The sequence below is a fragment of the Gopherus flavomarginatus genome, chromosome 21, assembly GCF_025201925.1.
Source record: "Gopherus flavomarginatus isolate rGopFla2 chromosome 21, rGopFla2.mat.asm, whole genome shotgun sequence".
NCBI classification, from domain to species: Eukaryota; Metazoa; Chordata; order Testudines; family Testudinidae; genus Gopherus; species Gopherus flavomarginatus.
In genome coordinates, this window is record NC_066637.1 from 6,061,904 (window position 1) to 6,084,698 (window position 22,795).

A 22,795-nucleotide genomic window follows, 5' to 3' on the forward strand; every position below is an offset into this window, starting at 1 on the left:
TGCGGAAAGATCCCCACCTAGGATGCCAAAAGCCCTGGTGCCGCTCCTGCTTGCAGGTTTGAAGCCTGTTCTTCAATTCTGTGAGTTTCTTGGAACCACCCCTATGGCCAATGAGATCAGCTATTAGGGCAGCCATTGGCACCCAGAAGCAGAGCAGGCCCCCTTGCACTTCATCCATAGTCTGATGATCGCCCAACTGGCCTATTCCCTATGCCCCTTACCAGAGGGGTTGGGGGAAACCTGCGTGACAGTAAGATGGGCAACAACTAGGGGTCCTGGTGGGCTCAGAACAGCCATGTTACCTACAACTGTGAACTTGGTCCAAGCTCCCCATCCCAACCTCTATGATGGGTCTCTGTACTGAGCGTCCCTGGGCACTACTGCTGTCCCCTCCTAGCCACACCGAGTTTGGGCTACTGCAACCCCCTCCCCACAGTGGAGCCTCAGCCCCACTGCACCGGGAGGATCACAGTGCCTGCCCCATTACAAAGCCAACACCCAACCCAGGCAAACCTGAGCTCTTCCCCCTTCACAGCCCCCCCTGGCAGACCTGAGCTCCCCCATCCCTGCAGCCCCCCCCCCCCGGTCAGACCTGAGCTCTTCCCCCTTCACAGCCCCCCCTAGCAGACCTGAGCTCCCCCATCCCTGCAGCCCCCCCCCCCCCGGTCAGACCTGAGCTCTTCCCCCTTCACAGCCCTCCCTGGCAGACCTGAGCTCCCCCATCCCTGCAGCCCCCCCAGGCAGACCTGAGCTCTTCCCCCTTCACAGCCCCCCCCCCAGGCAGACCCGAGATCCCCCATCCCTGCAGCCCCCCCAGGGAGACCCGAGATCCCCCATCCCTGCAGCCCCCCCCCCCCCAGGCAGACCTGAGCTCTTCCCCCTCCACAGCCCCCCCATCCCTGCAGCCCCCCAGGGAGACCTGAGCTCCCCCATCCCTGCAGCCCCCCCCCCGGCAGACCTGAGATCTCCCATCCCTGCAGCCCCCCCGGCAGACCCGAGCTCCCCCATCCCTGCAGCCCCCCCCCAGCAGACCCGAGCTCCCCCATCCCTGCAGCCCCCCCGGCAGGCGCATCTCTGCCCCAGCCCCGCACACCGGGCAGACCAGCTCTCCCCGCTCCCCGCAGCGCAGACCCGAGCTCTCCCCGCGAGAGCCGAGCCCCGCCCCGCGAGGCGGATCCGGGCGGGTCCCACAGGAGAGGTCGGCGCTGCGCGGCGCGGAGCAGGCCCCTCGCCCGGGCCATGTCTGAGGAGGGAGGCGGCAAACTGCGCCTCAAGCCCAGGAAGGCGCCACCGGGCCGCAGCCGGGAGCCCAGCCCGGGTCGGGAGCCCCCCGCGCGGCGCCAGTGAGTCCTGGCCGAGCAGGGACTGAGCCAAGGCCCCAGGATGGAGGGGGCGGGCTCTGGGTGGGCCGCCGGGGAGAGGCGGGGCAGCACACGGGGAACCCGTTCTCCCTCCCGCCGGGTGCGTGGTACAAAGCCGGGGCCCGGGCTTGTCCGCTGGCTGCCGGGTCACGGGAGTCCCGAGGGCGCTGGGCCGGACAGCCCTGGGCCTGGCCGCGTTTCTAACGTTCCGTGTTTGCTCCGCCTCGGCTGGTGCTGGAGACCGGGGCCCGCTGAAAACAGAGGCTGTTTCCCGCCTTCCGTCAGGGCAGCGGCGGGGAGCGGGGTTGTCAGAGGCGGTTCGGCGCTCGGCCAGGTAGAGGGAGTGGGTTCAACAGCCCTGCCCAGAGCGGGGCTCTGAGGAGACTGGATCTGCCCCCGGCTGAGGGCGCGCGAAAGCGGCATCTCCTGTCTCTGCCAGACCGGACTGGCGCCCTGGGACACGCGTCAGAAAGGAGGAGGAAGTCAGGGCCTAATATTATGGTTTTTTTAAAAGCAAAGTTTATGGAGGCTGCTTTATACACCATGTTTATAGCGGTGCTTTTTTATTTGCTTTTGTGCTTTTAAACAGCTTCCTGGCAAAAATACTTAAATACTGTTCTCTGAAAGGATACCAGTCGTGTCAAATACCATTTCTAAATAGATACCAGTGGTTTCAAATGAGGGATTATCTTTTATTTGACCAACTTGTGTTAGTGAAAGAGACAAGCTTGGGAACGACACAGAGCTCTTCAGTGTCATATAGCAGCATGGAGACAGCCTCACGCAGTATTATGGAAACTGATGAAACTGGTAGTATTTTCCATTCCATGCAATCATGCATCACTTCCCCGACTCACACTTTCTACCAGTTCTATTGTTTGTGGTGAAATCCCATATTGATTGGTGATCTATTTGCCACTGCATTTCTTCTGCCTATAGGACATTGAGTCCTACCTCAGAGAACTTGTGTGAATTTGCAGCTTACAAGTTCACCCACTGTAGAGGTTTTGGTAGATACTGAAATGATTCAAGTTCAGTTCCTGAAAAGTTTTTAGTTACGTGCAGTTTTTTTAGCTGGTAGCTTGGGCTGGACCAGCAAATATATAGGTGGTGAGATTCCTACCTCTGGTTGTTAATAGTGAGAAGGGCAGACCTCTAAACACATTTTTATACAGTCCAATATACAAGCCCTTTGCTAAGAAAACCAAATATTTTTCAGGACACAGCAGAAAATGCTCACCTATTGAGCATTACACTTAAGTAAATGCTAAAGAATTAAAGGCTACATCTGATAAGAATATCTTTATTAGATTGTCTTGAGGATAGCCTGTATGCAGTGTTGTAGGTGTGGTGGTCCCAGGATATTAGAAAGACAATGTGAATGAGGTACTATCTTTTATTGGACCAGCTTTTGCTGGAGAGAACAAAGCTTTCAAGCCTACACAGCTTTTCTTCAGGTCTGGGAAATGAACTGAGTATTTCTTGGTTAACATAAGTAGTTAACATATATTTCAAAGGACCATTCAAATTGAAGTGACCTGTTAACAGCCACCAGGCATGGGGAGGAAAGTAGCTGTGTGTGTGTGTGCGTCCGTGTGTGAGTGGGTTACAGATTGTTGTAATAAACCATAAATCTAGTCTCTCTCTTGTTTCCGAAAAACCAGACCTGTCAAATGCAACAGTTCAGAGTGACTGTGATGTTAATGCTTAATTGCTGGGGGTTTTAGAAAGAGCTTGCTCTAGATGATATGGAGGTTACCTTGGTAACTGAGTATGGTGGTACACAGTACAGTAAAATCCCTTTTTCCTTCATCCCCATGCAGTTGGCACTCCCCCATTTATAGGAGGTAAAATCTGCATTTGCAGACTTGCCTCATTTGACAAGACATGCCTCATATGTAGCATGTGTGTTTTAAGATGGTTTGCCAGATGCTTTGTTGAAGACATTTGCAAATTAGAAGTTGAAAAAGTGGTAGCGTAAAGGATGGAGTTTTTGTTTGTTTGTTTTCTTTAAGAACCAAAACAGTTGTCTTCTTGGTTTCCTATAAGTTTATCTCCTTGCAACATAAAAAATATGAGATTTAGTAAAGCAATTTGAGACATTTTAGGAAGTATGTTAACCTGAACATGTAGTCTTGAACACCTCTCCTTGGAGTCTGTTTGCTGTAAAAAATCCAACTCAGTTGGAGGAAAGGGAGGTTCAGTACATTATGCTTGGTTTAGTTTTTGGGATCTCATCCTGAGGGTCAATCATTATTGATAAGAGGGGTATCTTATCTCTCAAAACTATACTGTAACATAGGGTTCCAATGGAAAAGATTAAGAACTATTGCTCTGGGACTTTGTCCAATACTTTGTTACAGCAGATACTTAATTTATGCAACAGAGGTTGGGGGTCTAGACTTGTTAGGAAGCATGTGTGTTACTAGGGATAATTTGCCTAAGTGATTTTTTTTTAATAGGACTGTGGAGTGCATTTTTTCTAAAAAATATGTTATATGTATTTATTTTTTTACAGAACATTGGCCAACAGATACTCCTGGTTTGAACAACAAGGATTAAGTGAGTCTGAAAATATGTGGATGCTGATACTGAAGGCTGTCAATCCAGATCTAAAACCCAGAAGCTGGGAAACAGTGCCCAGTTTACCAGAATTTTTTGGACAGGTAGTGTGTTTGAATTTCAATACGTTAAACTGTTACTTTTTTTTACCCATTGTTTACATTCCTAGTAGAAACATCTTCAATTGGTTAACCATGAAACAGGGAACGAGGGGTGTGGGGGCAGTGCAGCCCTGCTGCATGCCTGGGGTCCCGACTGTCCGCCCCACGCCCAGAGCTCTGCTGCTGCTGGCGCCCAGCATCTGCAGCTGGTAGCTGGGACCCCCAGGCATGCGGGGGCTGGCCGGGGAGCTTAATTGTTAACTGAAACTGATAAGGATCAAGCTTACAAGTTTAACCAGTAAACCAATATGTCCCTAGTTCCTGCATTCTGTTAGACATTCTCTCTCAGGACAAATAGAGCTTTGTTCTTCACATAAACTGGCAGAATCTGAATTAGATGTCATCAGTTACCACAGACTAAGTTGAGTCATGATACATTCCACCATGTATCTGTATCTTTTACCTAATCAGACCCTCCACAGAAAGCCATTTGTTTAAAATTCTGGATTACTAACTGGTTCCAAAGAAAAGCTTACTCATGCTGGCTAAAAACTGAAAAAGATTGAGGTGTTAGTTTTTTTCCTAGATTTGTTTTCTGTAGGACCTTCCAGGATAGAATTGACACAACATGATAGGAGAGCAGAAGAAATCTTGCTTCGGGACTATTGCTTCCTGTGCTATACCAGCCAGTTCTGTGGAAAGTGCAAGTTTCAGAATTCCAAGGTTGCCATGTCCACTACCTGTTATGAGCACTAGGTTCACACAAAGGAAGGATTTACAAGGAAAGGCAAACTAAATATGCAGCAATAAGAGGATGTGTTGTTAAGAGTGCCTAGCACAATAGGGCTGTGATTTCTGATCGGGGCCCTAGGTACAACCACAATAATAATATGCAGACCTCTTGAAGTATGAATTTCCTCTGAATGAACATATGTAGGAAGAGCAAACAAACAGGGCACCCTTCAGTCTTTAATTTTTTTCATCATCCTCTTTTGACTACTTTCAAGTTCTTTGCAAATTACTAAAGGAAGACTTATCCTCATTGTGTTCAGTCATCTTAATGTTTACACAGTAAGTAGGGCTTCCCTTTCTATATATAAATGGAAGTAGACGCTTAACAGAGATTAGATATGGAAGAGCCCTATTCATTCCAATTTAGACAGTTCTCCTAGTACAGCATTGGCTTCACTTGTAAGTGCTGTGTCTAGACTTGTTTTTACTTGTGGAAGAAATTGCAATTGTTTTGAAGGAGATAAAATTTTGCTGTTTTATAGAATTCTGAAAACGAGAAGAACCCACCAAAACCAGAAGTCTTTAAGGTTGGAATGAAAGATTTTCAATGGATACCTCTCCCATCTTTCTACAAAGAAAAAGCTCTTAATAGAAAGAATCCAAGCTGCTGTCACATATCAAAAAGTCAAACTGAGCATCTAATGGAAAGAGAGGACCAGGCAGACCAAAACCAGCTAAATATTGCTCCTGTAGTTGAGAAAATATCCCTTGCAATTAATGATGATCCAGGTGAGATCATAAGAATGAAACACAGCAGGAAAAGTTCTTCAAAACTGAAAGAAAAAGGAAGGACTGAAAGGTATGAACGTAATCAGTGTACGGATTCCACACTGCATATTGTACCAGCATCTACCCAAAGTCTTGCAAAAGATTTTTGCCTTCAACAGCTCTGTAAAAGGACTGTGCTGAGTGAAGAGAAAAGCAGAAAAGAAAATGAAAGCAGAGGACAACAGTCAGATGCACTAATGCCCCAACATAATGTTTTATTAGGTGAGACCAGATCTACATCTGTAGAAATAAAATCTCCTGTTGACATCCCCAGAATGGAAGGTCTTGAGGAAAAGGTTGAGGATCAGAGAGCAGGAACTTTAACTCTTGACAGTTGTCCGATGTGTCTAATCCAGTTTACTGGAACGTAAGTCTTTCATTTTATTACTTGTGTATGTGTATATATATATATATATATTTTTTTTTTACAGTCTAGAAACACAAACATGGCACTTTGGTTGGGACCTTCCTATAAACAAAGTTGTGCAAATTGGGACAAAGGTTGTGCTGTTAAAGTACCACTTTAAGTGTTATTCAGTGCTTGGACAATTTATTTTAAATCCAAAACAAAGGAGGAATAAAGTCCACGTTTTCTATATTTTACTGCTCTAAAAAGAAAGTTAAATTTGAGCCCTACTTTGACTTTGTATATTCCATATTGGCACACAGTTTTTTGGTGAAGTAGATATATCTTTAGATCAGCATATTTCAGTCATCCAAAAGTGGTGCCCTTGCTTGCTAAAGCCTAGTTTTCATACCCTTTCAGATTCCTCTGATACCTATCTGTGTTCCCTCTGAGGTTTGTACACACTTGTGGCAGAGAGAAACTTGCACTGGTGTTTTCCATCATGTCCTTGTTCTGCTGATTGTCTCAGGAGTTGAGTGCCCAGCACCTCTAAGGCCTATTTGGCACTTAAAACTTAGGTCAGTATAACTACAGCACTCTGGGGATGTAAAAAACCTATGTGAACCTAGCCTCCGTTGTAGACGCAGTTAGGTTCATGGAAGAATGCTTCCATTTACCTTTCTACCGTTGCTCAGGGAAGTAGTGTTCCTACAGTGAAAACCATTTTCCACTGCTGAAGGCTGTGTCTACACAAGGGGTTATGCCAGCCTACCTACATTACAGTACCCATGCTGCTAGAGTCCCCATAGTGTAGACATAGCCTAAGACGATTAGAATCCAAGAAAGCACATCAGTCTTTGTTATTAATCCAGCACCTCTAACAAAAATTTTTAAAAAATTGGAAAAAACGCCACAGAACTCCGAGAAAAATTCTTAATAAAGTATTGCCTGACTTTGTTTGAAATACAAAAGTACGGTTCAGAACAGCTCCAGGTGACAACCTTGTTTTAACAGATCTTTCACAGCTAATACACACTCATTAAGTTTGAGTAATGGATCATGCAGTGATAATGGAGTTTGTCTATACTGGGAAATTTATCAGTATAATTATACCACAAACTCCCTAGGTGGACACATTTAGAACAACAGTGGCCTTTTTTCAGTTTCCACTGTTTGGTGCATAAGAACGTTCACAGGGGGAGTTATACTGGTAAATATCCCTGAGTGGACAAAACCATAGAAGAATCATTACACTTTCAGAATGAGAAACCTGCCAGTTATCTGAATGCTGGCTGTTGGTAGAAGTGGAAGAGATTTTTCTTCTCAGATTAATTGAAGCGGCTGTTTTGGCGAGTAGGTCGGGGCTTAAATTTGTGGAACTCCTTCTTTTGGAATATCCTTTTATAGAAAATGCAGAATGTGAAAGTTACTGGTTTGTTTAGAAATAATTTTGCTGATCTCACAAATATGTGGCTTGTGGACATTTACATTTTGCCTTTCGTTCTTAAGGCTAAGTATGCTTGCAGCTATTTAGAAGCACAGAGTAACGCTAACACATGGACTTGGGATAGGGAATTACAGTAATCTTATCCTGATGCGTTCCGAGTTCCACTCAATGGTGGTTAAATGATTGTTTGAATTTGGAAATCTCTTAATAGTTGATACTGCACTCTTATTGCAGCTCCATGGGGAGGTTTTACCCTGAATAAAAACTCCCAGGGGTAACCTTTGTGACCTAAACAAAAATAGTATAGGACATAATTAGTAACCAGTTTGGCCTGAACATTGAGTTACAGCGTAGCATATGTTATGTACTTTGAGACTGTACCTGTCTGTTACACACTGGGCCTCATCTTTTAATTTTATTTTTCTGGTAGGCTGGCTAGCTTTTAATCTGTAAAAGATGAGTGTCCACTTCTGAGGTCACTGATCTAAATTGAGTGAGTCATAAGTGACAATGTAATTATTTGTCAGCTGTTTGGTGGGCCATAGTTCGTGTCCTTGTGAGCAGGTGAGGTTCAAATCACAAAAAACAGGCCCAAAGACTCAATATGCATGGATGACAAACTACCCTTTCACGTTTAGAAATAGCCTTTCCAGGTGAGGGTTGTGTAGGGGAAGCTGTCACTGCCTTTGCCTTTTCCATGTTTGGTGGTTAAACATGACTTCAGCCTCCCTTATTGTTGAGTTGGCTTTTCACAGGAACTCAATTAATTAAAAAAATATTTTCCAAACCAGACACCTGCTATAAGAAATGAACTAAAGGAGCCTATTCATACCATATGAGACCAGACCAGACCACTTAACCAGCATTCATGCTGTCCCCTCACCAGCTGCTGAAAAGTAACATTTGTTAGTAACATGCTTGTAGGTGTTCTGAATAGCCTCTTTTGGCCATAGGCCATGCAGCATAATATTCCTGCAGCTTTGTTCTCCCTCCTGGAGACTGTACAAGGAGACAAATGAAAGGATTACTTCAGTGCAACCAATAAAAATGTCTCAGTTTTGCCAAGTGACCTGGCTGAGAGAAAAGACTCTTCTATAGCGTCACACCTACCTTTCCACGGGTGGTTTGGGTTGTATTGCTTTGGAGTAGATTTCTTTTTTAACCAAGGGCTATAAAGGGTGCTGTACAGAGAATTCATTTTACTTTTTTCTCTCCAGGTGAAAGAATGAGCATACCCAGAAACCTCTCTCAAAGGTTTCAGAATATTCCTCACATTACTCATTTTGTTATTGATCTAGTTCAGGGGTTCTCAGACTTCATGGTACATGACTCCTTCTGACAACAAAAATTACCACACAACCCCAGGAGTGGGGACCGAAGCCTGATCCGGCCCAAGCCTCACCGCTCCAGGCAGGGGGGCCAAAGCCTGAGCCCCACCAACCTGGGCAGAGGGGCCAAAGCTGAAGCCCAAGGGCTTCAGCCCCAGGCCAAGGGCTGTAACCTGAGCCCTGCTGCCCAGGGTTAAAGCCTGAAGGCTTCGAAGCCCTGGGCAGTGGGGCACAGGCATCTGCTTTGGGCCTGGGCCCGGGCCCCAGCAAGTCTAAGACAGTCCTGGTGACCTCATTAAAACAGGGTTGTGACCCACAGTTTGAGAACTGCTGGTCTAGTTAACTGGAAATTCTGTAAGTAAGTCTCTATGCAGTTCCCATATTAAATGTACTTCTAAATTTAAGTTATTATTTTGGAAACAGGTTCAGAGTGAAATTTGTTTTTATTCAAAATATAATATTACAACCATGTTTTAATTTCATCTCCAACTCTGTTTTCCATTCTGTAGAACATAAGAATGACCTGACTCTTGCAAATTAAATAGTATTTTTGCAGATTTCTAGAAAATGAAAAATCAAGTTTGGGGGAAGTGTGAGTAAATGAAAGGAGCAGATTTGATCAGTAGTTCTGATAAAATGAAAGACTTCTCTCAATTTGCAGATTGTCACAGTTGGACATTGACAGCCATCTTGCTAAATGTTTGTCTGAAAGTGCAGATGATGTGATTTGGTAAAAGAACAAGAATGAAGACCGAAGAAGTCAGATGCTAAGATATGAATCTCTACAAAAAAAAGGAAAATATATCAAGAAAATGTGTTCCGATAGAATGTGTGTATTTAACTTGTATAATTGAAAAACAGAAACCAAGAAAGGTCAGAAATACCATCAGGCTCTACTCATTTCCTCTGAACCGCTCTGTGTAGCCACTGTATCCCTGATCCAGCAAAGAGAACTGTGTGGGCATACTTCTGGATGCTGTGGAGCCCCACCGAATACATATGAAGAAAGTACTATTATGGCTTCTTGAAGTACAGTATCTGTTCTCTTTTGCCACATTTAATTTGTTATGCTTTTGAAAGGTATAGCAGGAAGAGGTTGATGCAAGAAATTTTCTTGTAGACTGTTAATTTGCCTAATCCAAATGTCATTGAATCCAGTAACTTCAACAGGCTTTGTATCAGTTTCTAAATGGTTAACTCTTTGGAAAGTAAATTGCCTGATACTTCAAAAAAGTGCTGTAGTACCCAATATCAGTTTAGGCTTTTAAATTTCAGTTCATGCTTTATTTGAAAAAAGTTTAAATAAAAATCTAGTTGGAATTTTGCACTGTTCTGTATTGTCCTCTGTATGAGTGTGTGTGTGTATGTATGTATATATATGATGGTACCGTATATCCCAGATTAGAGAAGGAAAACCGCACCTTTCATACAGATGACATTCTTGGATTCGTATCACTGCACCCTGAGTCTCTCCCCCATAAGTCACGGTCTGCTTCATTATAACCTCTCATTTAAAATAACTAAGATAGCAAGCCTCTTATAAATTATGCCCGATAAATGCATAGCTAGATGTTCTCATAGCATCAAAATGTAGAATGGTTTAATGTAATTATGCTAATAGAACAAGGCTCAAATGTACTTGTTGCTGCCCCCCAGACAAGTGGAAAATTGCTTATACTTTTGTGAAAATGTAAAGAAGCACAGCTGCTTTGTTCAGCAAGTCACACTGATTTTTATGCTCTTTCATTTTTAAGATCAGATTTTGTGCTTTAAAATTATACACGACTTGTCATGAATTTCCAGCTGGTTACATGTTGTAAATTTAAAAATTTCATTACTGATCGCAGATCATTACATTCAGTAATAGCTTATTAACAGTTTGTGGGGAGGGAGGGAAAGACACTGATATACAATAGGTGCTTCTTTTTCTCATGGGACAGACACCTGTTTTCACCAAACAGGGTAATTCACTCATGCATTACATGATATTTGGATTCACAATCCCTGAACTCATTTCTTCTCATAAGGTTATGAATAAAAAACAAAAATGACTAGTCTGCATTTTCTTTCCGTTATTTTGACCTTGCTTGGCTAACATTCTGCTGTGAAAGAATGCGCCTCATATTAACACTGAAGTAAAAGTTCAATATTTGAACAAACAAATTTTCTGCCACAGGAAAACTGTTGGACCAGACTCAGTGATTTACGCATTGGTTATGGTCCAAAAATACAGAATAAAAACACAATACAGTATCAAAATATAAACCTTGGTGAATATTTTAATTTACAATAACCATAAGGCTCTCAGTTAAAAAAAAATCTATCAGTGTGGTGATAAATAATAAGTCTATTGGCTTTTTCATTAAAGTCTTTAATAGATGTGCAAGAATATAAATGATCTTAGCTGTTATGGATTAGTGTACCATCTTCTGCACAATTAAAACTGGCCAGCAAAGATGTTAACTAATTAATTATACAAAACTACAAGAACATATTTACTGTTTTACAATCATTAAATTAGCTAGAGTTTTCATGTACTATTTCAAATAAGACAACTATATCAGAACCAGATCCATTTGTAATATATTAGGATTTTTTTTTCAAACCACACATTTAATTACATCCTTCATTTTCTTTAATTTATAAAACAAGTACTTTATATAAAAAATTTCCCCCTTCATCATGAACAGAACATTATTCATACACTTGCACGTGAGCAACCAAACTTATACCCAGCAAACTATTTGGCAACACAGAAACATTGTAAATGCCTTGAATTGTAAATAAATCAAGGATTTTTTAATGTTTGTTGAGCAAATGTGTCTTTGTCCCTTTCTTCCCCCTCCCCCCAAACAAAATGTTCCAATGTCTCATAGAAATAAAAAACCTCCATGTTTCCACTTCTAAGCCCCTTGCCCGATCCATCCAAGGGCAGCTTTGTCATATCTCCATGCAAGAACTGCCATAGTCACTGTTTTAAGTAATGGTCAGTTGTAAAACCAAGGGCATTGATTAAATACTGATACACAGAAAATGTTCAAGGTACACTAAGTCGCCAAGGAGGGAGAAAAGGGGGAATTAAAACAAAAAAGTTCATATTACATTTAAAAAGTAAATAACTCCTTTACTAGATACCAAATTATCGAAACTCCAGGCATTTGAGGCAAGTACTTTATTCTGATTAAATAATTTAGTGCTGGTTAAAACACATCTTGCTTGATATAAAAAGCTACAATCCAACAAAAAGAAACCTAAAACTCAAATCTGGATGGGATTAATAAAACTGAATTACCAGAGGTTTGCATAATTGTGGCCAATGAGGGGACACAAAATGTAGTTTGTTAACCAATGGTTAACTGAAAAATTTAAACACAATGTTTTGGCAGTCTCATCCTAGCACCTCATGACTTGGATGTGAATCCGAAAGATGTCATGTTCAGCACCTAATGCAATGCTGTACCCTGAGAAACCTATATGTCAATGTAAAGAAAATGTTGCAATTTATCCTGCATTTTACACCAAATTAGGTGAGATGTCATGGCACAGGGTTTCTTGGTTTTTTTAAATTCTCACATCAATTTTCCCCCAGAACCACAAGCCACACAATGTAGTTAAACAAAAACCTAGCACAAAGTACTGCCTCTATTGTTGTCATCTGCAATGAGACAGATAAATCTTTACAAGCATCTGAAAGCTTTTAGATTGCAGTGCACACTTAGTCATTAAATATAGTGACATGAGTTTTTCCGCAGCTGACAACAAATTCTTAACCTTTGTGATATAACATCCCCTTTTTTCCAGTTTTCAAGAGAAGGAACTGGACATCTATAACCTTACCCAAATTATCACATATTCATTTTTCCCTCCACTGAAAAAGTTACTGCTTTGAAGCAAGCCATTTTCATCAAAGCATCTCGTTCTCCTATGTAGAACAATGAATTAGTAATATACACTGAGTATTTCTAAGCAGACAGTTGATTAGTAGGAGGTGTGCTTTATCAGGAAAATGTAGCATGTTTATGGATAATCTAGATTTGCTATTTAAACTTTAAGGCTACATTCCATTACACTTCTGTTCTATTTCTGAATATTGTATTATTGATAAAAATACTTTTCAAAAATCTAATACACAACACAAGACATCATTGTAGGCACTGCTTACGTATTTTCAGAAATCTACTCTGTGCAAATTTAGGGTTTTTTTTAAAACTAAAATTTGGAGGTTTAAACAATCCAGATTTTTGATTTGATACAGGGGAGTTCTAATTTGGAATTGGTATTGCTGAGTCACTCTGCTCCTCTATAAAGATGTACCTCAGTATTAGGCTGCAGCTTTTATTTATATGTTCCTTATTTAACGTTAACAAGCATAACTTACCAGGGTTAAGAATGTTGAAAATATGTAATAAGTCTTCAATGCAGTTTATCCATTTAGGCACTTAAAACCTGTACCCAAATTTATGTTTTGATTGCTAATAAAACACAACTCCTTTTACATATCGTATCTGAGACGTTTAGACAGGTACCACTTGTGAAAAAGGCATAAAAAATAAGCTTCAACACCACTAATGTTTTATTCTTCAGGATGTTACACTCTAATATTCTTCATAGCTCATTGCATCAAGTGTTTGTGGAAAGTATGTAGCTTTCAAAGTTGTTCAGAATCTCTCTTTTCCAGAGGATGCAACGAACACTTTGATCCTTCACGAGACAGGCACAAATGCAAATTCCTTCATTAACGAAGCCAGTTGTGTCAGTGCCCAAAACTTTTAAAAACCAATATTTAGAGGAAGACACCCACCAAAATCATATTCTCGTCTTTGATTTTCAGCAGCAATATTTATCATCATTGGTCTCCATCCAAAACCTTACAGTTCCCCAGCCTTGCATGCATATACTGTAGTTAAGGATAAATTTAAAGTTCGTTCACATTATTTGTCCACAATGGAGATGTCATTCCTTCATACTGTTTCCTCTGTTGACAGCAACAATGGGCTAATGTATTCAAATCCTTCAAATTCCGACTGATCTATTCTTTTTATTACATCTCTGAAAAATAAAGAGAAATATTTCTTTAGGTTACTACTTGGAACTCTCGATTGTGTTGCTAATCATTTTGTTCAAGAGATTCCTCTTTGTACAGTATTATAACGTACAAGTTCTATAAAAATGCTAACTACTAGTGATGCAGAACCAATAATAAGAATTAGAATAAATGAACAACAAGCTTTGAATACACAGATACTGTTCATAAATCTTTCATTCCAAAATCTCAAGCAGTATTGCTTTTATTAATGAGAGGTTGGTAGTTTGGAAAACTGGGATGGAACAGCAATTTACACAGAGAAAAACGCACAAGGCATAGAGGCTGGCAGTGGTGATGGCTAGGGGAAAGTAACATGATAAGCTCTGAGATGTAGGAGAGGATGCTATGAGTTGAGACATACATCTGAGGAAAACAAATGTACACTGAATGTTGTGCACAAGGGAGAGCCAATGGAAGGTTTTAGAAACATGCACATTGAAAACTGACTTGCCAAGGACATGTTAGGTCTTCAACTGTCATTTTACAGCCAGTTGGTTACAGCTTAACTGCTCACAAGTAACATGAATCATAGACTATCAGGTTTGGAGGGACCTCAGGAGGTCATCTAGTCCAATCCCCTGCTCAAAGCAGGACCAATCCCCAACATGGTTCAGTTTTCATTCGCACAGCAGCTTTATTGCCATACGATTGTTTGACTCCACATGTACCATGATACCTAACTGGTTTTATTTATGCATTCTGAGCAAAACTTAGCGACTGTCCTGTAGTGCTTCAGCAGAAGCACAGTGTGACTGAAGGTCACGCACACAGAGCGCCAGCAGCAAAGGCAAAGACCTGACAGTGAGAAGAACTAGTCAGGAGTACTTTCTTCAGCAAACCATCCCCAGTGCACTTAATCTATTACAGGAGAAGACAGCCAGGTGCCAGCCTAGTCTGCTGTTAGCTGTCACAGCTACTAACTTCTATCCATGTCCTGCGCAGACACAAACCATCATTTACAGTCATCCCCACCGCCCCTAACTATATACACACGCTGTTAAAAGTTGCTGTGTGGACAAGGCCTTCGTAGTAGAGCAGAAACCATTACTGCCTTTCTCTCAAACTTTAATCTGCTAAAACCTGTTTGAAAAAAAGGGTCTGGTTCCTGCAGCACTCTGCACGAGTTTATACATGAGCACCGTTATCTTGACTGGGAATTTCCTGTGTAAATCATCATAAAGCGATAGAAGGGTGGATTGTGTCCTACAGCTTGTCAAATGTCAACTGGAATTATATTTCTCCAGAGCCTAACAGAATTTTTTGAAATTGCCACTTTCTTTAATTCTGTAAAACCCTTTCTGACTATTAAAAAAAATTAGGATGCATACAATTCATTTTGCAAGTTTCTTTCCTACACCCTCCATAAAAAAACCCAAACCTGTTTGCAAGCTAATTTGTAATCCTCTAATGCAGAGAGTCTGTATTTCTCATTAAAATAACCTAATAAACTGTTGTCATGTCTTATGCATCTGGAGCCAAAGAATTAGTATAGGAGTAGACAGATGGGGAAGAAAAACAGATTGGAAAGGAAAAAGAGGTGAACTGTTGTTTGGAGGCAGTTTGCTAATTTCAGCACAAAGATGTCTGGCTGTCAGTTTACAGCAGTAGTTCTGAACCTGCAGCCCAGCTGTGTGCTAAAGGCCGCCCAGCTTGGCAAGGTCTGGAGCCCAAGGGTCCCGGCTGCCCTGCCCTTGTGCATAGAGGTTTGTAAGGGCATGGGGGTGGGGGGCGGGTTTGGCTGGTTCTCAGACTGCAGCCCAGGTAACACATTATGGGCCACATATGCAGCCCACAATGATAAAGAGCTTGAGAATCACTGGTTTAGAGAGTTTAAATTAAAGAAATACAAACTTTAAAAGTGTTTAGAAACAGGCATGTTTTTCAGTTCATGAAACAGAAAAGAAGCCTCAGACCATTATTTATTATGACATTGTTTGAATTAAGAGACACATAAAAACAGAAAAAAATGAAAATATTTCAATCCTACATCCATTTATTTGTCATTTGCTGTATTGTTTGTGACCAAGCTGGTCCCGAACACAGTCTACATATTCCTCCTCTGAATGTAGTTATAGTACAGTCTTTACCCCTCAGAAAATTAGCTAATCTCCCTATGGATGTCACTTGAGGACTGGATAATATCAAGGTTGTTCCCTAGGTCACTAGTGAGCACTCTGCTACAGAAGAAATGCAATGAGTACTGATTGTCTCCTGCTTTCCATGCCGGGAACTGCTAGTTTAGGCTAGGAAGCTGCAAGAGAGGGAGGCAGCCCACTTAAGTTTAGGTTACTACCGAGTCCAGCATGGCTCTAGGCTGAGAGGCCATTTCATGGTGAGTAGGGAGTGAGACAGTGAAGGCATCTTGCCTTGCTGTTTGTCTGGAAAGAGAGTAATGAGTATGTCAGCACTGAACAACAGGTTTGGTCAGAGTTTACTGACTGTGGCCCTACCTCTGGAAGATACTTCATCACTGGCTTAACTTTATGCACAGGAGTAGTCCCAATGACTTCAGCAGCTTTTGCTTAAGTACCTTCCGGAATTAGAATGTGTAAAGGTTCAGATGAAACTGCAAGTTAAGACTTCAAAACCTTGCACTTCTACTTAAACTAGACCTCCTCAAGGGAACAGGCCTAGTCAGGAAGATCACAGGCAGGAACCATTCAGAAGAAATCACTTCACAGCGTAGTATTTCCACTTTAATAAGGGAAAGGAAAAGAAACCCAGCTACCGAAAAGGTGCATGTGTAAGCAAGCTCATCTGAAAGCAAACTTTGGGGCTGGAAAGCCACAGCTGACTTGCCTGCTCTCTCAGTAAAACTGGCCCAGAAATTCCTAGTCTGAGCCTAATTTCACCAACTCCAAGGTAACTGAGCCTAGTTTAATTTCAAATAAACACAAAGTCTCCAGGTCAATGTTTTAGTTTCCATTTTAAAATTCTGGGTTTGAATAAGGAAAGTCTTGCTTCTTTTGTATTTCTGAATAGACTCTCTCTCACCCCAATGGTAGGAGAATGCCAAAGCAGTACTTAAAAAAATGTCAGTGTATAAATAGTCCTGCTGAGCATGTAACATAGCTCTACTGTGCCATTTCCTCAAGCAGCAGAGCCAATAAACTGAGTCCTTAAAAGATAAAATTCTAACAAACATTTAACAGTAGTGCCATATGTAATAGCCTTGAAAGAGAAACTGTGCAAGAGAAAGAGAAAAGGATGAATAAATTCACTTTGCATTGCTTCCCAATTGGACATCATGCAGAAGGATTGGAGTAGCTGCCTGCAGAAAAATACTAGGAGGTGACCTATCCTTATCAAAAACATTCTGTACTGGGCTAGCCAGCAAAATCAACCAACCAGCAAATAAATATAAAAAAAAATAAGAGAGGCCGGGGAGGCTATCCACCCTTGTCACAAGCAACATGGTAGTGACATCCTCCCCTCCCTTACTATTCATTCAGTGTGAGACATATGTTAGGCACTTTACAGACAACATGACAAAATTCATGCGTCTCACTGACGTTTTCCTCACGTTGCATACATAGCTTCCCCTTATTTTTCTAAAATGAGTTCAAGCGTCTGAGGCTGACTTTCAAGGCCCACCAGACCCTGAACCTGTCCATATGATATTGGCTCTCATCGTGTCACTACTTCCAAGTTTTCCTCCTAAGCACAACATTTATATCTTGTCTTCATCTTTGCCTTATACTCAGAACAGTTTCCTCCTCCTCTTGCACCAAGCAACAGGCCTCTTGACCTTCAAATCCCTTCTCATTCAAAGCTTTCTTTTCCAGCAAAGACTTTCAATAATGCCCTCTGCGAGAGTCCTCTATTATGTCAAATTCATACTGGCCCTTGATGCATTGTCTCTCTAAATTGTTTTGTCTCCATACAAAAAAGAGTAAGCCTCTTGGGGCAGATATACGTTCTTAGCTGTTTCTACAGCACCAAGTACGCTGTTGACAGTCAACAACGGCAATATATACACTTTTGATTATTCATAAGGCTGTTAGATGTATTCTGAAATATACAGTATGTATTATGTGGATGTCTAAATGTTACTATGAGAACTTTAACTTATGCATTTCTTGAATTTACATTAGTATCTTTAACTTCAACATTTTTGTTCCATTTTTAGATATTAACTAACTCTCTCTTAGTAACATTACAACAACTTCATATTCAAATATACACATTTCTGGATGCATATTTGTTTAATTGTATTAAAAACATACTCATCATCTGGGGTTAGCTGCACAGGTTCGCTGGTGAACTGTGTATCAAAGTTATCCAAACCATAATCGTCTGTGATCTGAGGCTGAAATGGAGGGGTCGCCTGCTTCTTTTCCAGCTGAGAATAATAAAGTGGGGAAAGGAAAAAAAAAAAAATCAAATATTGAATATTTACTAAATTTTCTCAGAAAACTTACACCTGCTCTCTATATATACACACTATGAAACACTAAAGCCATACTTAACACATCCAATATTGATGAAAGAGACAAACACTGAATATTATTATGCATTTAAAAGATTTTCACATTAAATGATATGTTCATTCTGTTTATTCCTCTTTTGTGGTTTCAAAAACAAATATTTGAGAAAAATTAGAAGATACTGAACTTTTAAGTTTAAAAAGAGATAGAAAGCAATTTCCACAAATATTTCTCAACATGCCTGATCTAAGAACAAACATGGCCTCTAAATAAAGCCAGAGTGCAACACAAACTAATGTAACATTTAATTACATATACTTGGTATCAAAACTGTTTATAAACTGGACATGCCTCTCAGAGACCTTCAGTCTGTTCTAAGTTCAAGCCAAGACACTTCCCCAAACACTCACTTTTTCCTCTTAAATGTGCCTGTAAAGTGCCTTTGTCATGTTTCAAAGATGACCCTTTAGAAGATGTGAGCTGCAGCTAGACCATACACACCAACAGTCAAGTTAATTTAACCAGACCTGTTTGTCTGCCAACCTAATTCCAGAACAGAGCAAAACCATAAGCTGTCTCCGCTAACACCTGCACCAATAGCCAGCTGTGATGGAGGAGATGCTGCTACTGTAATAGTATTCACTGAAAGCAATTGCATCTGAGCACTAAAATGTCAAAAGCAGCTAACATCTTTACTATGTAAAGAAAACAACACTCTACGTTAATTAAGCAATGCACAGGTATCTTCTGCACCGGCGTTCACTAAACCATGGACAAACCAGCAGTTTTACTTCACAAGGGTGGTTCGTGCTAATGTTTTATTCAGTTTTGGTTATTGGGGATCAGGGCCCCATCATGCAAGTTTCACTTTGGATTTCAAGTATAAACTCAAAAGTTCAAAATGAAATTCTGCTGAAATTGCCAAGGTTCACCTATGTTTCAAGCAGCTAATGTTTGAATCTGGGCCCATGCTTATGACCTGTAGCAACCTTTTAAGGAACATTGCCAGGGTTTTGAGTCTTATGAAATCCAGTGCCAAGCAACCTTTTGCATGGTTTTGGCTAGCATTCTGCATGACTCAAGTGCTCGTCTTGTCTAACCACATTTCATAGGTGCACAAGACTAGAAGCAGAAACGTATATTTTTTTCCAGGACACATTACAAATAGTTAGCCTTCCTTTTAAAAAACCATGATATCTCCTCTGATGTTTCCAAGCTTACATTTTTCTTTTATTATTTAGGGGTGAAACTGATTATTGTGTAAGTCAAGGTAACATTTACACTGACAGTCAGAAGCTGTGTTAGCTGACAATGCTCAGTTCTGTCAAGCTTGTCTCTCTCACCAACAGAACTTTGGTCGAATCAAAGGCTACGTCCGGCGAGTTAAAATCAATTGCTTGGGGATCGATATATCGCATCTCATCTAGACGCGATATATCGATCCCCGAGCGTGCTTATATCGATTCCGGAACTCCATCAACCCCAACGGAGTTGCAGAATCGACAGGGAGAGCCGCGAACATCGATCCCGTGCGGTGAGGACGGGTGAGTAATCCGATCTTAGATATTCGACTTCAGCTACGTTATTCACGTAGCTGAAGTTGCGTATCTAAGATCGATTTCCCCCCGTAGTGTGGACCAGCCCAAAGATATTACCTCATCCACCTTCTCTCTCCAATTCTGCCAAGGGATTTCAATCCTTACTTGTAAACAAAGCCTTTTAGAGCGATTAAGAGCCTTTTCTGACTTGGAACTACTAGTTGTGCTAAAACCACAAAATTATGAAAGAGTTTAAGACACATCTTTGCTAGGCTCCAGAGTTACCAGACTCTCTAGTTTCTCTCATACCTGGGTGAGAAAGGAGCTACCGACGGGTATAATGAGGCAATCCATTTAAATCCCTACTGGTAGCAGTTCAAAAAGACTTATAATAGGGCCACATTTTCAGCTTGGGAGCAATCAATGGGAAACCACAGGGATGAGTTCAAAGCTCTGTAAGCTAATGAAAGGATTCAACTGATCCATGCTCTCATTGGCTGCTGGAGTAATAATACATTTAGATCAAGCAGCCAACCAATGCCCACTTATTTTGAGCTGTTTGTTCTTGCCAGTTAAGACACATTTTAACATCGGCCACAAGTAGTATTACTGTTATTGCCTTTATGCCTCCACCATGTTACACAGCTCCACGGTTAACAAGATTATGAAGTACATTATGCTATAGTAAAGTGACAGAACTTTGTTAGGGCTGACAAGAAATCACTGTCATTTGATTGGTTAGTATTATATTGGACTTGTACTTTCATGGTTTTTGAAGATAATTATACACTGCTTACATTTTTTATCTGAACTCTCCTGATCATGACTTGGAATTTCATATTGCATCCTAATGCAGAAAGTGTCCAGACAGTACCAGGAAAGCTTTCCTCTGCTTCATGAGAGAAAAGACAAAACAAAGAAACCCGAGTGCAATATGTTATTTTGGTGGATGCTTATATGCACTAGACTAGAGGCAAAGTGGCATTGGCTGCCTCTTTCCAACCTTTGTTTATATTACTGTGAATATTCAATCTAGTTCTTGCACCAATCATATTGTGCAACAACCAACTCATCTCTCTCTTCTACCCCTTGTTCCCTCCCACAAACTCCATCATCTACCAGAAAACACTATATTTTGAAAGAACGAGCAGGAGAAAACAACATTGCTTAGCAACCTCACAGGCAGGAATTTAAATACAAAAGAACTCAGTGTGTAGTGACATTGTACCAAACATAAACAAGTGGAACAGCTAATGTATAAAACATCTTCCGGAAAGTACAAAAATTCAGAGCACTTTCTTCAGACAAGATTATAACACTCAAGTACTCAGCATGCTGTTAGTTAGGTCTCTTCTGTGGGCTTGTTCATGCTCTATAGAAAGATGCTTGACCTTGTATTAATGAGCACAGTTCTCAACATGCTATGGGGCCTAATGTGAAATAAGAATCCACAAACAAGGCTCAACATGAAATAGCAAAGACGCTTGAAATTATGTAAGACTCCCTTTTCTTGAACGTGGACAAATTTGCCTTTATAAAAAATGTTATCTTCTGTATTTTTGATGCTAGGAGTCTGATGCTACAGTAAGTATCCGACGGAAACAGAAGGATAACCAACAGGTTTGTGTGTGATAGGAAGTAAATTGGGGGCCTAAGACAAGTGGTGTAGCTAACAATAAGGCACATTTTTTCTAGTGTCTCAGTTGTGACTATGGTATCTGGGTGCAAATGAGAAGTATGCTCATGACCACAACAAAAGAAATTAGAAAAGTAACAGTGTTTATGGGCAGGCTGGGAGACAATGTAGGGAACAAAATGCATTTTAAACATATTTAAAGGAAAGAAATCTTATTGGTTCACTGAATAGGAAGAATATGAATCTTTCTGTACTCACTAAAACCTAACAAGAAAGTGCTATACATTTAAATATAAAAGGAATTAGCTTGAGAATGTGACTATTATGATAACAAGTTGCAAGCTACTGAGAATTAGATTTTTGCAATCAGATTTAGATTTAAAAGGGACAACACAGATGTGCCAGACACTACATCTCAATGCAGAAACGCTCATTTAGCTTAATATAAGAATTTTCAAAATACCTATAGAAAATGGCTAATGTGATATTCCCAACAGGAAATATAATTTGACTTTGTACTGTTTTTTTCCCCAGTGGGTTATTTTCTAATGTTTACAGCTAGTATTCATTAGATAACAAGTAGGACTGAGCAGACAAAAATCTAATTTAAACCATATATATCATTTCCCTCTGTCCTGAACTCACAAAATAGCTTTTTCATATTGGTAAATAAATCAGCTGAGAAACATCTTGATGAACTCCACTGGAAATACAATCCTTTCCCCCTATGATGATGGATGCGATATGGAAATGGTAAATGTATTTGTAGTGTTCATGGAAGGTGTCAGATTTGCAGCACTGGTAACTGAAGTCCTCTCTCTACTCAACAAGTACATCACAAGAAGTGTTAGCACAATCTTCTTTCCACACCACACTGCCTATGTATGCCCCAGTCCTGATGTGGAGAGAGAATTCGAAGAAAAGGAAGAGTTAAGTTTCTTCTCTGCGGAGCCTACGAATTAAGTTGCCAGGAGTCAAAGATGCTGTGGACTCCTGTCCATTAGGGAATGGTCTGAGTCTACCATTCTATTACAGATCTCAAATATGTAATGACTTCTGATTCTGGGGCTGGATTCAAAGAAGTGAGCAACTGTGAATTCCAATAACAATGCCTATGCTTTTGACTTCAATTCCAGATGTATTTTTAAATGATTATTTTAAAAAATCTGTAGGCTGCTCTGATAAAAGATTCAAAATAAAAGCACACCTTCAAATGCAGTCTTCACCTGATTCAAAAGAATCACAACTAGCTGAAGCCAATACAGAATAATGTATTTGGTTGTCTTCCCAACTTCAAATAAGTCTGTTTTATATCCCAACAGACAAAACTCAGAAAATACAATAGCAAAAATTAAAGTACAACTTGGCAGGCACAGTCTCAAAACAAATATCCACAAACCAAA

General features: G+C 40.8%; 2 protein-coding genes and 1 long non-coding RNA gene across 15 annotated transcripts in view; 1 reads left to right on the plus strand and 2 right to left on the minus strand.

The window, feature by feature from the left end:
- Nucleotides 1–1,195: 1,195 nt before the first annotated feature.
- On the plus strand, nt 1,196–10,029 carry FAAP20 (FA core complex associated protein 20). Of its 4 annotated transcripts, none has more exons than XR_007770794.1 (5): nt 1,196–1,343; nt 3,880–4,027; nt 5,299–5,951; nt 6,351–6,508; nt 9,367–10,029. XR_007770794.1 is itself a non-coding variant. In XM_050931660.1 (4 exons), the coding sequence occupies exons 1-4, from the start codon at nt 1,240–1,242 to the stop codon at nt 8,596–8,598; spliced, it is 909 nt and encodes a 302-aa protein (XP_050787617.1). In that variant the 5' UTR covers nt 1,196–1,239; the 3' UTR covers nt 8,599–9,357. The 4 variants fall into 4 exon arrangements, 2 of the variants coding, with proteins under 2 accessions (XP_050787617.1, XP_050787616.1); XR_007770795.1 differs by lacking the exon at nt 9,367–10,029 and adding an exon at nt 8,595–9,358; XM_050931660.1 differs by lacking the exons at nt 6,351–6,508; nt 9,367–10,029 and adding an exon at nt 8,595–9,357.
- Nucleotides 1,908–3,971, minus strand: LOC127038767 (uncharacterized). The gene is made up of 2 exons (XR_007770797.1): nt 3,878–3,971; nt 1,908–2,168 (listed from the first exon to the last, which is right to left on the minus strand). It is a non-coding gene; the product is annotated as an uncharacterized LOC127038767 (long non-coding RNA).
- A 934-nt stretch (nt 10,030–10,963) lies between the features above and the next one.
- Nucleotides 10,964–22,795, minus strand: part of PRKCZ (protein kinase C zeta) — a 143,792-nt gene continuing 131,960 nt past the window's right edge. For 9 of the 10 annotated variants that reach the window (XM_050931633.1, XM_050931632.1, XM_050931636.1 and 6 more), the window contains 2 exons: nt 18,018–18,133; nt 10,964–13,754 (listed from right to left, as the gene is read on the minus strand). In XM_050931633.1, the coding sequence (XP_050787590.1) occupies nt 13,667–13,754; nt 18,018–18,133 (204 nt within the window). In that variant the 3' untranslated portion in view covers nt 10,964–13,666. Of the gene's footprint in view, nt 13,755–18,011; nt 18,134–22,795 lie in introns of those variants that run through there. The other variant, XM_050931639.1, reaches the window with a different exon arrangement.